This window comes from Ailuropoda melanoleuca, chromosome 1, assembly GCF_002007445.2.
Source record: "Ailuropoda melanoleuca isolate Jingjing chromosome 1, ASM200744v2, whole genome shotgun sequence".
NCBI classification, from domain to species: Eukaryota; Metazoa; Chordata; class Mammalia; order Carnivora; family Ursidae; genus Ailuropoda; species Ailuropoda melanoleuca.
The window spans coordinates 4,212,976-4,228,009 of NC_048218.1; the positions used below are offsets into that span (position 1 = coordinate 4,212,976).

The 15,034-nt window shown below is 56.4% G+C and overlaps 1 protein-coding gene across 2 annotated transcripts in view; it reads left to right on the forward strand.

Annotated features, from left to right (window-relative positions):
• TMPRSS2 (transmembrane serine protease 2) overlaps window positions 1-10,642 on the forward strand; it is a 36,177-nt gene extending 25,535 nt beyond the window's left edge. For both annotated transcript variants that reach the window (XM_034655405.1, XM_034655412.1), the window contains exons 8-14: window positions 389-432; window positions 2,182-2,353; window positions 3,557-3,732; window positions 4,772-4,867; window positions 7,250-7,392; window positions 7,740-7,892; window positions 9,263-10,642. In XM_034655405.1, the coding sequence (XP_034511296.1) occupies window positions 389-432; window positions 2,182-2,353; window positions 3,557-3,732; window positions 4,772-4,867; window positions 7,250-7,392; window positions 7,740-7,892; window positions 9,263-9,274 (796 nt within the window). In that variant the 3' untranslated portion in view covers window positions 9,275-10,642. The remainder of the gene's footprint in view (window positions 1-388; window positions 433-2,181; window positions 2,354-3,556; window positions 3,733-4,771; window positions 4,868-7,249; window positions 7,393-7,739; window positions 7,893-9,262) is intronic.
• The last annotated feature ends 4,392 nt before the right edge of the window (window positions 10,643-15,034 follow it).

The window sequence follows — 15,034 nt, forward strand, 5'->3', positions numbered from 1 at the left end:
GGCTTCCGGACAAATCAGAGGGTGATTTCGAGTTCTGGGAATACAAATAGTAGCTCATGTTATTAGGTGTCTACCGTGACAACCCCTCTGACGTGGTACCCTTAGTGTCCCATTCTACAGGTGGGAGACACTGGGGCGCGGGGAGGTGAACTAGCCCAAGGGCACGTGGCCGCGACTTGAAATCCGGGCTTTGACTCGGTGCCTGCTCTTGGCCAGTGTCCGCCGTGTAGATCCACTATCCTTATCTGAGTCTTCAATCGTGGGCCCTTCCACGCCTGGGGAGGCAGGGGAGTGAGAATATTGGAAGAAAATGTTAATTCTAAGTATTTTGAGAGTCAAGCATCTCTTGCTTATCATAGTGACCAGAACGTCCCCTGTTCTTTTGCAGCGACGTCTGTTCTTCGAAAATGGTGGTTTCTTTACGCTGTATCGGTAAGTGATTCTTGCTTACCCCCCCCCCCCAAATCAGGAACCCACTATACCCTCAGAAATGCCTTCCCTGTGTCTGGGGAGGTAGGGTGATGGGTTGGGAAGTGCCCAGAGGCCTTGCGCCCTGTCTGCACCCCAGATCCCCGCAAGGAACAGCTTTCTTGAATTGCGGTGTGCTGGAGGTGCTTCAGCCTTGGTCGGGGAACAGCCGTCCCGTGGGGACAAACTCGGGAAACTGACCGGGCCACTCTCCTGCCATCCCCACGTGGATCTGCAGGCCGTGGCTATTCCCATCTCCATGTTGGGATTACTTACAGCTTCTAAACTTTTATCAGTGTGGAAGGCACCGTCCCCGTGCTCCCCTCTCTGGGGTGGCCCAGTCCTGTTTTCCAACAGGACACTGGTCCCAAAGCTCAGCTTTTCAGTGTGAAGAGGTGAGTCTAACAGCTGCTCCCGGGTGGGCTGCGTGACCCAGCGGTCTCGGCCACCACTTCCCAGCCAGGCTCAGCTCAAGCTTCTTTAGGCCCCAAGAGAGCGTGGTACCCGCCCCACTCGCCAGCCCTTGCCGTCCACCTCGTGCGGCCTGAGACCCACACACCTGAGCAGTTTGCAGGTCCATTGGATGAACACTCATGGAACTCCAGCTCCTTTATGCTGGCGGGGATAGGGACAGGATAGGGGACTGGAGGGGCTCGGAGATCTATCCAGGGAAGCCCCTGAGACTTCAGCACCCCCTTCCAGCCTCCCTTTCATGTTTGGTTCTGGTCCACCCTGAACTTCTCTCCGTGCCTCTGAGGCCCCCTGCACCACCTGCCTCCTGCCACTAGGTGCGTCTGTCCTGTAACTAGGCTCTTTCCCCACCAGCGCTCCTGAGTTCCACAAAGGGAGCCTCATCTCCCTTTCTGACAAAGAACCTGGCACAAGTGGCACCAGGCCAGGCTGGGTTGCGGGTTCACACTCCCTCTCCCTCCTCCCCCTCCTTCCTCTCTCCCCCTCCTTCCTCTTCCTTCTTCCTCTTCTCTCCTCCTTCCCTCTCCCAACTTCCTTCTCCCTCTTCCTCCTCTCTCCTCCTTCCCCCTCTCTTCCCTCCTTCACTCCCTCCTCCTCCTTCCTCCTTCCTTCTCCCTCTCCCTTCCTCCCTCCTTCCTATTCCTCTCCCTCTTCCCTCTCCCTCCTTTCCTTTCTCCCTTTTCCCTCCTTCACTTCCGCCCTCTCCCCCTCCTTCCCCCTCCTTCCTCTTCCTCTCCCACCTTCCTCTTCTTTCCTTTACTCCCTCCTCCCTTCCTCTCCTTCCTCCTTCTCCCTCTTCCCTCTTTCCTCAGTCTTCTCTCCTCCTCCTCCCTCCCTCTCCTTCTTCCTCCCCTTTCCTCCTCCTTCTCCCTCCTCCCTCCTTCCCGCCCTCCTTTGCTTTGTTCAGGAGTCTTGGGGTCTCCCCATGACTCAGGCAGGCCTGGGCCCTTTGTTATCCAGGACCCCCCACCTGGGTACGCAGGAGACAGTGGTGGGGCAGAAGTGTGCTTCCCCGGGGCCCGGGGCGGGGGGGCTGGAGGAACATCCTCTCGTCTCCTTAACCAGAAAGAGACCAGGACACATTCTCTCCAATTCAGACCCTAAATGAATGGGAATGAGACATAGCTCCAGGGGCCCACAAGCCCGGCAGGAGACTTTAGGCGGTGCCGGCCCAGCGCACGCCGCGGGGGACATCGGGATGCCCCTGCTCACGCTCATGGGCACTGTGCTTGTCACTTTCAGAGTGCGGGGTCACGGCGAAGATGAGGCGCCAGAGCCGGATCGTGGGCGGGAGCAGCGCCTCCGAAGGGGACTGGCCCTGGCAGGTCAGCCTGCACGTCCAGGGCACCCACGTCTGCGGAGGCTCTGTTATCACCCCCGAATGGATCGTGACAGCCGCCCACTGTGTGGAGGAGTAAGTCCATGGGGAGGGGGTCTCGGGCCGTGGGGCCCAGCACCCACTTCGTGGTGCTGCTGGAGGGTCAGGTGAGCTCAGCGCCGCGGAAGCCGAGCCCATCCCCCACCCCGTCAGCAGGTGCACGCGGGCATTCCCTGCGTGCAAGGCTCTGGGCGGGCTGCAGTGTGCGAGCGGGTGCTGCTGTGAGCAGGACCCCGGCCAGCCTGCATCCTAGCTGAGTTCTCGGGAGCCCTGCCCTTGTGGGAGGCCTGGTCTCCCCTGGTTGCTCGTCCTGAAGACGGCACACCTGGGGACCTCACGTTGCTCAGCCTGGAGCTTCCCTGGGACCCACAGTTAGGCAGCCTTGGCCACGGTGTTACCCACGTAGGCGGGTAGGGAGCGGGGAGGGTAGCCGTCATTTATAGTGTTGGCTTTTGTGGAAGATACTGTCCCCCTGCCTTTTTCCTTAAACACAGTGTTTTTTTGGGTCACATCCCTATTTTGGGGGAAACTTGACCCAGCAGAGCTGTCTTTCTGATGTAGAGTGAGCTTGTGCCTGGCTTGGGTCCTGGCCTCGCTGTGTGGCCTCGGGCCGTTCATGCCAGGTGTCTGCCCACAGTGTCCCCTCTGCACACCTGTAGGACAGGCGGTCCTGCTCTTCCGAGGGGCTGTGGAGAGGGTGGAAGGAGCGATGCTTTTTCCTTACCTCCTTCCACCTCCTTCCTCCTTCTGATGGCTCCCTGGGATCTGGGATTCTCCGAAAAGGGAAACACCTAGATAAAGCTAATGGCTGGATGGCTGTTAGACCTAGAGTCTAGGCATCTGTACACATTTATTAAGCACCTAATGTGTGCCAGAAGGTGCCCCACCACATAAAGTAGGTAAGACCCAGTCCTGCCAGAAATGGAGTTTGAAACCTCAGGGAGGCATCAGGCCCAAGAGAAAGTGTTCTTCGAACCTGGAGGGTTTGCAGGCTGGTGCCGGAGCACAGGAGGGAGGGGCCGCATGGGGAGGTGGGGGGGAGCAGGGGATGGGGCCCGAGGTGTGGTGCAGAGGGAGGAGAGCCTGAGACCTTGCCAGCCTCGCCCTGTAGCTTCTGGAGGGTACTGTCACCTCTGGGACGCTGGGCTCCGGCTTGAGACTTTTGGATGTCACCAAATGAGTGTTTGACATTGGCGCTTCTGAGACAGACGCTGAGTGGTGTTTGGTTCTGTCTTCCAGACCCCTAAACAGCCCCCGGTATTGGACGGCCTTCGCAGGAATCCTGAGACAATCTTTCATGTTCTACGGACATGGATACCGAGTGGGAAAAGTGATTTCACATCCCAATTACGATTCCAAGACCAAGAACAATGACATCGCTCTTATGAAGTTGCAAACACCTCTGACTTTCAACGGTGCGTACCCATGTCCGTGGGGCTCAGTGCGCGGACGACTTGGACCACATCTTAAGGACAGAGGTGGATTGGATCGAACCCTGGGCTGTGTTAACTAGAGGGAGGGGTTTGCGCAGAGCGAGGGTGGGGTGCGGAGGGCTGGCTCACAGGGTGCCCTGCTCAGCCGAGAACGCGTCTGTGGCTCCTGGGGGAAGCCGTCAGCAGCTCGCTCGTCCTGCACGGTGCAGAGGGATGATTTCATCAACACTCGAAAGTCCAGGAGGGGTTTCCAGCCACAGCTCTCCTGACATTTGGGGTCGGCTGCTCTTGGTGTGGGGCCCTCCTGCGCATGGTAGGACATGGACCAGGAGCCCTGGTGTCCGTCCACCCCCAGATGCCAGCCGTGGCGCCTTTTGGTTGTGACAACAGTGTGTCCCGTTGCTGCGAAACTTCCCCCGGGGGCGACATCGCCTCTAGTTGATAATTGGTCTCAACGTTTGTCAGTACTTTATTTTTTCACACGGATCCTGAAGATAAGATACTTAACAATTTACAACAATAAAAAACACACGTGGCTTGCCTTAGCTTCGCAGTCCGCCCCACGTTCTAGTCCATCCAAGGGTCCCTCTGGAATGTTCCAGCCCACATGGGTACAGACCAAGCAGAGCTTGTCCCTCCCCTCGAGGCGTTTGGATTCCAGTTGGGACACAGTTGAGACCCAGAAGGAGCCGGTCAGTGGGGGTGGTGTCCAGCTGGGCCCTTCGAGGTGCAGGCTGGGAACGCCTGTAATTGTGGGTATTTACAAGCAGAGCTGGCTCATAATCCCACTTCCAAGCAGCATAACTTGCAGAGAAGGGAGCACCCTGCCTGTAAGAGGAAGGGGCCCGCAGGGACGGAAAGTGGGAGCGCCAGCACACGTCAGAATCTGGAATTTTCCTTGAGCGATGGCAGTGGTACCAGGCCCAGCCGCGTACGGATGGGGAAGGTCCGGGTGAAGACTGTCGCGGAAAGCCCTCTGTTAGACCAGACCCGCTCACTGTGCTTTCTCTTCCTGGAACAGACAAAGTGAAACCAGTGTGTCTGCCCAACCCAGGCCTGATGCTAGAGCCGGATCAGTCCTGCTGGATTTCCGGGTGGGGGGCCACCCACGAGAAAGGTGAGGCTCCCGGGCGTGCAGCTCTGCGGGTTCCCCGGGACTCAGCATGGGGTTTGGACCTGGGCGGTCCGGGGTTTAATCCTGGTTCTACTACCACATGGCTAGATGACTTTGGGCAATTCACCCCGTCTCCCTGCCTCAGTTTCTCCACCTGCTAAATGGGAACAGATCGTACCTGCCCTACTTAGCACAGTATTCTGAGTAAGTCCATGGAACAGAGTGTGGAAGCTGCTTTACTGAACGATAAAGGCCATGTAACTATGAGAGGTCTGCAAGACCAGCGTTTGCACCCCCGTGTTGCTAACGGGTTGCCCTGAAGCCTGCCGTGCCCTTGGATGGCTGAGTGGCAGCGGGCTCAGCGAGGATGGGCCTGCGTGCCCCGTGACGGCCAGCGGCAGGCTGCCAGAGCCGTGTGCCTGTGCCCCGACTGCCCAGAGGGGCAGGAGGACATACACTGTCCAGGCGCAGGCCTGCTTCGCTGGCTGCCCTAGAATTTGCTTGCATCTCTGAGAGCACGCTTCGGATCAAGGAGTCCTCGCTGTTTCATGTTTATGAAGTGTTGGAGGTGCCCTGCGGTACACAGAAACATCTTGTGTGTGGTTGTCAGCCTTCTGAAAGGTGTTCAGGGCACACGTACACGCATCCTTCAAAGCGAGGTGGGAAATAGCAGGCGGGGCGATGTGCGGGCGCGTGGGGGAGGCGGCGGCCGGGCTGTGCCTCCAGGCGTCCAGCTGTCCCCAGGCAGCTGAGCCTCTGGGCGTGTGCACGGCTTCACAGCGGCCGAGACACATGCGAAAATGAACCCGGATTTGTGGGGCACCTCCTGTGGGCTGGGAATGCAGCACCGAACAAAATAAGGCAATCTCCACATTTTAAGACAAATAATCTTCACGTTTTCTCGTGGATGTTGGGGGACAGAATGTGGTCAGACAAACAGGAAATAAATAATGGAACTAGGTGCTTTTGAACAGCAGGAGGTTGTGACAGCAGGGGCCTGGCTGCTTTGAAAAGGTGATTGGGGAAGGCTTCTTGGAAGAGGCAACATTTGAGTTGAGATCTGAATGACCAGGCTATTTAAGGAACAGAAGGGGCAGTGTGGCTGGGGCACAGTGAGCCAGGGGTGAGTGTGTAGGCCGTGCGGGGCCTCATCGGCTCTGGGGAGGACGCCGGGCTTTTCTGTGTGAGATAGGGAGCCATCAGGAGGTTGTAAGGAGAATGACAGGGGCAGCTGGGTGGCTCAGTCGGTGAAGCGTCTCAGTTGTGATTTCTTTCTTTTTTTTTTTTTTTAATAAAGGTAAGAGATCTTTTTTTTTTTTAGATGATTTATTTATTTGACAGAGAGAGAGACAGCAAGGGAGGGAACACAAGCAGAAGTGGGAGAGGGAGAAGCAAGCTTCCCGTAGAGCAGGGAGCCCAATGAGGGGCTCGATCCCAGGAGCCCCGGATCATGACCTGAGCCAAGGCAGACACTTCACGACTGAGCCACCCAGGCGCCCTGAGTCCTGATTTCAACTTAGGTCATGATACCAGGGTCGTGAGATCGAGCCCGGCTTTGGGCTCCACGGTCAGAGAGGAGTCTGCTTGAGGACTCTCTCCCTCTGCCCCTCTTCCTGCTCTCTCTCTCTCTCAAAGAAATAAATCTTATTTTTTAAAAAAGGAGAATGACATGATCTGGTGGCCCTTTGGGGAGTCACAGAAAGGATGCCGGCAGGAGGGGGCTGACCCTAAGTGTGGGGAGTATCGCTCGGACCCTCCCTGACAAGTTGGCGGCTCAGCTGGGGGTGGTGGCGTGCAGGTGGGGACACCAGGCGTGTTTGGGGCGGAGCCACCTTGCAGACGGAGTGAATGACAGCGGCGGGGAGAGGGAGGGATCCAGGGAGGACAGCTTCTTGCTTCGTGATCTGAGCCCAGGGTGGGTGGTGGTGCGACTTCCCGAGCGCGGGAGTACAGGGTGGTGAGGATTTGGGGTGGAGGAGAGCAGTGAGAGGCTCCATTCTGGTCCCTGAAGCCCGTGGTGCCTGGAGGACACCCATGTGGAGGCGGCAAGATGGGAGGGAAGCGGTAGAGACGACAAGGGTCCACACTGGTTGAGAGAAGTTTTAATGTGCAGGGGAGCCGAGAGCTGGGGGCGTATGTGGAGGGCCAAACCAAGTCACTGGGTGGTGGGAGAGGAGATTCTAGAACCTGGACGGCGGGAGCAGGGAGGCCTCCCTGAACTCAGTAGCACTGAGCACACAGCACCCATCGTAAGGATGACCCAGCATCTGAGACAAGGCTTGGGAGGAGCAGGGGGCGGGGAGGGGCTGTCCCTCCTGTCACAGGGGCACGCCCCTGGGAGCGGAGGGACGCCCCGCGGCAGCTCCCTGTGGTCCTCTGTCGCAGGGAAGACCTCGGACAAGCTGAATGCGGCCATGGTACCCCTCATCGAGCCCCAGCGCTGCAACAGCAAGTACGTCTACAACAACCTGGTCACGCCAGCCATGGTCTGCGCAGGCTACCTGCAGGGGAGCGTCGACTCCTGCCAGGTGACTGCAAGGGGTGGCCGTGGCCGTGGCCGTGGGGGCACGGTGCTTACTCGGGGGAAGCGCGAGCTGCTTTGGCCCCAGGGGTTTCATTTTGTCAGCTTGTCAATGGGACAGAAGTAAGTTTCTGAACTATTTAAAATACGGTCAGCAATTGGTTGAGTAACTCCTACCTAGTACAGATGAAAACTCGCCACCGGCATAGCCCCTGTGCCTCGCCAGGGAGACACGAAGCCCGCACGCCCACTCGTGACTCCCACGGGGACGCCCACCCCGACCCCACGCTCTGTGCGTGGCCGGTGGTGTGTGCAGGCTGTGGTCTGAACTTCTGCTCTTACTGCGTCCCCCAGGGTGACAGCGGAGGGCCCCTGGTCACTTTGAAGAGCCGCATCTGGTGGCTGATTGGGGACACGAGCTGGGGATCCGGCTGTGCCAAAGCCAACAGACCAGGAGTGTACGGAAACATGACAGTGTTTACGGACTGGATTTACCGACAGATGAGGGTAACTTTCCTGTCCCCCTCCTCAACGAGCACTCCGAGCCTGGTGTCCACGCCCAGATGTCTGCGCGTTGTGGGCTCCCTGCAGGAGGCGGATGGCTGATCCCCCCAGCACCGCACAAACTCTGTCTCCCGGGCCCCGGTTTGCAGTCGGCATCGACCACCCCCCCACCCCGTCCTCCGCGTCCCCCCGCACTGCCGACCGGCCTCTGCGGCCTGCTCCCCAGGGAAGCTCGGGTACAGAAACCGGGGGCGGAGCCTTCCTGAGTCCAGAGCCGGCTGTCCACGGCTTCCCTGTGCTCTGCTGACCATGCTTAGGTCTGGGTCAGCCAGCTCTGCTCACCGCCCCCCCCAAACTCATCCAATCAAATTCCGGTGATGGGCAGAGAGCAGAGCGAGGTAGATCGGCCAGATCCCTGGGTCCCGGGGTGGGGCGAGCAGCTGGAGTTCTCTGGTGCAAGGAAAGGTGGTGAAGGCGGGAAGGGCTCGGGGGTTCCCTGCAATCCTGCGCTCTTGGATTACCCGCCTGACCCTCTCTACTTGGCGGAGTCCTTTCCTCAGGCACTGCCTGGATTCTGGGCTGGAAACACATCTCTCTCCACCCGGGGACTCAGGGTGTGGCACTTTCCCCAGATTTCACCCCATCACCAGGGTGACTGGTGGAAGAGAAGGTTCTGTTGTCTTCTCTTGGCTTCCAAAGGGGCCCGGGAGGAGGAGGAAGGGCAGATCCTGTCCATGCAAAATGAACAAGCCTTTTAGGATTTTTAAAAAAAAAAAGTTGGGGGGGAGTTTTATTTGAGCCCAAGGGAGGACGGCTGCCTGGGATAGAGGGAGTGCTCTGGGGAAGGAATGTGTCCTCCAGGGTTTTACATGGCTTGTGTTGCTTCAAGGATGACAAATCACCACGGTGACGGACATCCTGTAAAGCTACAGACTTTATCTTATGCTTCCAGTGTGTGCAGGGCTGCAGGCTTCGGAGGTATGGGGTGGGAGGAGGGAGATCTTCACTCTTACCTTGAGTCTGAGCTGTTTCTTTTCGGTTACTTGCCCTTAAAGCCGAAGTATAATATGGGTTTGGGGCAGAAATACAGCCCGTGCTTTGAAGTTTGCTTAAATCATCCTGACCGTGGTAAAAATTAGGGTATAGCTTCCCTGGGAACCCAGGAGCAGGGCCCACAAACATGGAAAGTTGAAAATTTCCTATATCAAACCAGAGGGGTGCCCGCCCAACTCCTTGACCTCCGTGCAGTAGCAGAGATATCCCTTGGTCCCACTCAGCTCGCTCATTTGGTTAGAAGTCAGTCTAGGAGAAGAAAACAACTTGCTACCTTTTTATGGCTAAAGAAAATAACATTTCTTTTTTCCTTTTTACAGGCAAACAGCTAACCCATGTGGCCTTTGTCCTTGGCACTGCTCTGCGAGAAAGTCAAGGGGCTCATTCTTCCTTCCCTGAGCATAATGTATTTTTAGAAATGATTCGAAGGTCCTTTCATTGTTATTAAATAGTGAATTTGTCTGTCTTTGGCACTCTCCACAGTTCTGTGCAGGCCGCAGGCCTTTGCTCCCTGACCCCTCGTCTGAAAGGGGTGACCACGCCCAGCTGGGTGCGGGCGCCCAGGGCCAACGCGGAGCAATGGGTTGGAGGCTGCCCGGTGGGGATCTTCCTCCCCAGCCGACTGCGGGGCCCACTTCTCGTGCTCCTGGGGCCGGGGACTTCTCCGCTGCTGGATGGCTGGAGATAGAAAGGGAGAAAGCTGGGTGGGACCGTCAGGGGCAAGCTGCTGGGGTGGCTGCCTGGGAGGGCTGTCCTGGTCAGTCTGCCCACAAGGGTCTTTGCTGATCATTTCTCAGTGCTGTCTTGCACTAGCAGCCCTGGGTGGTGGCTGGAAACAAAGGGACCAGCCCTTCATGGCAGAAGATAAGAACCTTTTCTCCTGTTTCCGAGAGCGAGAACGGAGCCCTCGGGACAAGGAAGCCATTGCAAACACGTCCCCCCTGCGCGCGGCTGGGCTGGCGGCCGCCGCATGTCAGGTGCAGTGCCCGAGGGAGACCCAGCCTCACTCCCCACCCTCTTCCTTGGAGATCGTGGGGTGCCGTGCTCACCCTCTTGGGGCCTGCGAATCACGTGGAAATTGAGGTCACCGCAGGGGAAATCAGGGATGTGTGGTTGAAAGCATGCTGTGTCCGTGTCCGGTTTCTACTTACTGCTACCTCCGTGCTCACCGCGTCTTGGCCCCTGTCTCCAAGTACTGGCTGCATCTGGCTCTTTGGAACTATTGTCCTTGCCAAGTGCAAACAGTGGCCGACCTGAACTGCTCTGCAAAGGTTTCCGTACGCCAGTGTGCTGACGGGCAGCCTGGGCTCTCAGCAAAGAAGACAAAGGGGTGATTTGGCCTCCCCGAGGCCCCTTCGGCCCTCCAGCCTTGCCCTGGAGGGAAGCGCCGTGGTCGAACTGCCACCTGTGGAGTATCCGTGCTCTTGCTGTGAGGACCGTTTTCCGGAGCCTCTGCCTCTATGCGCACCGGTTTCCCAGCGGGAAACGAACGATTCTTCGGCAGGGGGTGGGGTCCCCTTCCTGGGACTTGTGTGCCTTCTCGGGGGCAGCATCCCTGGGGGCCTTCCAAACCCCCGGCACGGCGGGTGCCTGCTCCCCAAGCCAGAGTTAAAAAGCATTGTCCTGGCGAGAACGTGTTCCATCCTTAGCTTCTTGCGCTGTGACCACTGTTTGTCTTCCTTTGTCTCTTCTTTTGTATCTTTTTTAAACTGTAAAATTCAATTGTGAAATATTGTACAAATAAATTATACATTTTTTTCCAAATGTTTATTGAGTCTTTGGAGATCTGCATCTCCTCGCGGGCCGGTGACGCTGGGTAGCTGCTGCATGACGGAGGCAGGGGCGGGCGAGGGGGCCGGGCCGAGGGGAGGCAGGGGGCGCAGGTAGATGGGGTCTCACAGTAGATCCCGTCGGCCCCCAGGGCTGGCCTGTGGGAGGTGACCCACGGTAACTCCTGCATGGGCATCACCCGTGGCTCCCGCGTCCCCCAGACTCAGACCCTGAGACCCAGCTCTCTACCAGACTTCTCTGCCCATTACCCCACATATCCACAGGCCCAGCCTGTCCAAAAATGCATTCGGCATCTTGTCCCCTGACGCAGTCTTCCCGAAGTCCCTGTCAGTTCTTAGGGATAGAGCTACTCCTCAGCTCTCACGGATGCCAGCCCCGAGGAGTCGGGGACCCAGAGCAGGAGAGAAAGACTGCGTGAATTTTTTCCCTGCCTGGGGACAAATCCATTCGGATCCTTTGCATTCTGCAAATCCCGTGGGTCCTACGTACATGACAGGTGATTGTCTTCATTATATCAAGATGTGTTAAAATTATGGGAAAAGTTGTAATAAAAAGGTCAACATGCCCTTTTGTCAGGCAGAACGCCTACATCCAGCTGAGTCTCATTCATGGTAACTACGTACCATAAAACCAGCCCGCACACTGAATTAGCGAATAGCGAATCATTGCTTCTAGGGGACAAACAGGGCCAGGGGTCGGGTGCCTATGAGCCCCCGGTCTTTGTCAGCCAATCAGTTCATGACCTTGTTTTGCGGGTGTTTGTGTGTAAGGACCCCTCAGTGGATATACGTTGTGGATGCGTTACCCCTCAACTCAGGCTGACGGCACCGTCACCCCTGTAGGAGCTTAGCCTCACATGTGCTTTCCCTGTGAAGCGCAGTACCGCCTCGAGCTTCGGACAGCACCCCCACGACACTTGGGGCCATTTTCAACAGCGAGATCACCGGCGAAAATACCAAAATGCTGGGAATGTGGCACTAACTAGACCACGAAGGGACCCGTTGATAGCGAGAGCTGAAACAGGAAGGCGGGTTTCGCCTTGTCTGTCCTCAGCTGGGAACATGCACATGGGGCAACTCACGTTTTTTGCCAGTATGCACACGTCCACCAAAGCACCGTGAGTGTTAGAGTTTGAAAATGCAGATAAATTTTAGCAAGTAGGTGGATTCGCAAATAAAGGATCCGCGAATAACGGATCACAGGTCCTAGAATGTCCACGTGGGCAAGGCAGCTGACAATCTTTTCGTATATTTTCCATGCTGGAGTCGCCTTGTGAGTGGTTTTACTTGTGGATGAGGCTGATTTCACTTAGAAGATCTAGCCAGAATGCTGAAGCTAGGGAGATAGTGATATTTTGTATCAAAATCTTTATAGAGGCACCTGAGTGGCTCAGTCGGTTGGGCATCTTCCTTTAGCTCAGGTCATGATCTCGGGGCCGGAATCTGCTGCTTCTCCCTCTGTTCCCTTCCCCCACTCGTGCTCTCTCTCTCTCTTGCTCTCTGTCTCAAATAAATAAAACCTTTATAAATGATGTAAGTTAGTTTACTTAATATAAATAAACCCAAAATACTAATTAGAGGAAAGTGAGAACACCAGTATTGATAAAAGTGACTAATTTGTGCTGGTCATTATGCTGCCTCTTGCACGTGGCTCTGCGGATAAGTTCCCAGCCTTGAAACCTGTAGCCGCCTCGTTGTGCCTTCCGCTGAGCTGTTAATGGGGGACAGTCCTGCCTTGAACCTGGGCTCCAGGCCAGTTCTCAGCCCTTGCTGTCTGTTCTCCTATGACTTACCTGATCCAGCTCTGATTTCAACCCAGGCCTCACCCTGAGCCTGGCTTTGTCAGGAGCTGCACACGCCCCTGGTTGGAGCCACACCCCACGGCCACCCCAGGGCCCCAGCCCTCTGCCGCTCTGGGCTCAGGGAGGGTGATGTATGATGCGACGCACGCCAGAACTCATTCTCCCAGTAAACCCTGTGTTTTAAGAAAAGTGCCAGAGTATAGTGACAACTAAAAATTCACTAATGTCCCAGCTGCCCCATTTTTCACGAACGAACCCCATAACTGGTGTTTGCTAGAAGCTCGCTGTGACGACAGAGGCTGAGTTTCTAACAAACCGAAATCCCGCAGAACCACTTAGAGCTTTCTTCCCTGGGAGGAAAAGAATAGCTCTGACAAAGGGAAAGCCGAGGTCTGTGTGCCTTTGCCACCTTTGCCGCTACCTGGTGGAGGATTTGCCGCCTGGAGTCCTTCCCTCTGAAACAAAACCTGGCATCTGGGGGACTTTTCTGGCTGCTGGTTGCTTTTTGTCTTTGCTTTTCCTCGAGAAAGACAGTAATAAAAAAAAGGGATCTGAAGCTTCTCAGAAGACAGTCATGGATCCAGAAAGTTCTCTGAACGAATGCCCAATGTGTCCTAGGCCCACTCCCTCTCACAACATTTATTAAGAGCCTACAGCATGTGTCCTGGAAAACCAAGACTTTCTATCTCAGTCAGCTCGGTTCCATCTGGCCCCTCTCCTTGCTCTGCTTCAAACTCAGCCCCATCCTGTGGGGTCAGCAGAGACCCAGACCAGACTTACCCAAAGTGAGGGTTCATGAGAGGACATTGTAGATATTCTAGCATATTCTTCACAGAGCGATGGACCTTCCTATTACTGCTCTAGAGTGGGCGGAAGAATCTGGAGAGGCAGGCTCTGATGCCCGCAGCATCCCTCATGGGTAGGGGGTAGGGATGGTGGATGGGAGAACAGGGAGGCCACTTCATCCCCCGTCTGAGCCCGGCCATCCTCTGAGCGAAGAAGTCACACCGAGTGGACTCCAGAGCTCTCCCTCCCTGGGAGCGGCGACAGTACATGGGAGAAGGGACAGTACACTTCTCCCTTGTTGATGGCTGGTCAGGGCAAGCCTGTTGTTGGGGCCAAAATGAAAGTGATTGCAAGCACCTCGTGAGTCCAAAGCAGGTGTGCTCCCTGGGGAAATTCCATTCCCCAGAGCACGTTCTCTCAGCTTTCTTCCTCTACCTTCTCTTTCAATCTCCAGGGAAATTTTAACCACAGCAAAAGAAGACCCCTGAGCAGCACCGACACCTCCCGGCTGCCTCTGGTCCCGGCAGAATCTTCCTGTGGGGGCAGGGTGCCTGGTGCTGGAGATGTTACTCAAGCTTGCCGGGCTGGGCCCCACCAAAAAGCTGGCCTGCATCTATGTGCTAGAGAGGCACATGCCTCGTACTGCTTGCCATAGGAGCTCCTGCCTTCACTCTTGCAAAAGTCTGTGTGCATTGGTAATAATAATGTTTCCTTTCAGCACCAGGGAAACCAGCCCCTGCGAGTGATCAGCCCTTAGGGGTGTAACTGGCATGAAAGGCATAAGGCGCCATCCCACGCTGGGAGCTGATTCAAACTTGTTGGATGCCCATCGTTCTCCCAGCATCCTCTTGTAAGCAAATTCTCAGATTGTGCCAAAGCGTGGGGGATCGTAGCATCCCCACTGTCAGAAGGGACCTGGGAAACGGGGCTGGTTGGGAGAGGCGGTCGTCTGGCTTGGCCTGAAGAATGCACAGGTCCTGGGGCAGCTACGCCCTTTCTGGACACCCGCTACAAAGTGCTCCCACCACCCACACTGGTTGTGTAGGATGTCTCCCCAGAGAACATTCGTTCCCAGCCCTCCTTCGGACGGCTCTCCTGTAGGCAGCTCGACCCCCTTTACAAGACATGGAGGCAGACCCCTTTGCGCCCCCACCCCCCCGGCCACAGCCCGTCATTCGGGGTTCCTGCGGCTGGGTGTCTGCACGTTCCCCAGCCCTGGCCAGACCAAGGGGAACAGTCGGGACTCTGCCAGGCTCCCCCAGGGCAATTCAAGGTCAATACCCCGCCTTCTCCGCCTCCCAGATCTGCCTGCAAAACCCCGCTGGGCACCCGCATGATGGACTTGTACGTTTCAGCGCTGAGCCGGCCACTGGCTACCGGAAAGCTGGACGCCCGGCCAGGGCACGTGATAAACCACTGATGCTGTTTGCTTGTTTCTTTTTCTCTGAAATAATCGTCACAACGTCTAGCCAATCAACACCCACCACCTCACATACTTACAGCTCTTCTTGTGATCAGAACTTTTAAGAGCTACTGTCTTAGCGACTCTCAAATGCACAATACAGTTTTGTCAACGTGTTTATCTTCTAACTGGAAGCCTGGGCCTTGGACCCCTTTCACCCACTCCTCCTGTTCCATTTGTATCCCATATCTTTACCTTTAGTGCTCGTCTCCCCCCATCCCCCTCCGGCATCTTGTGCACAGCCACGTCCTT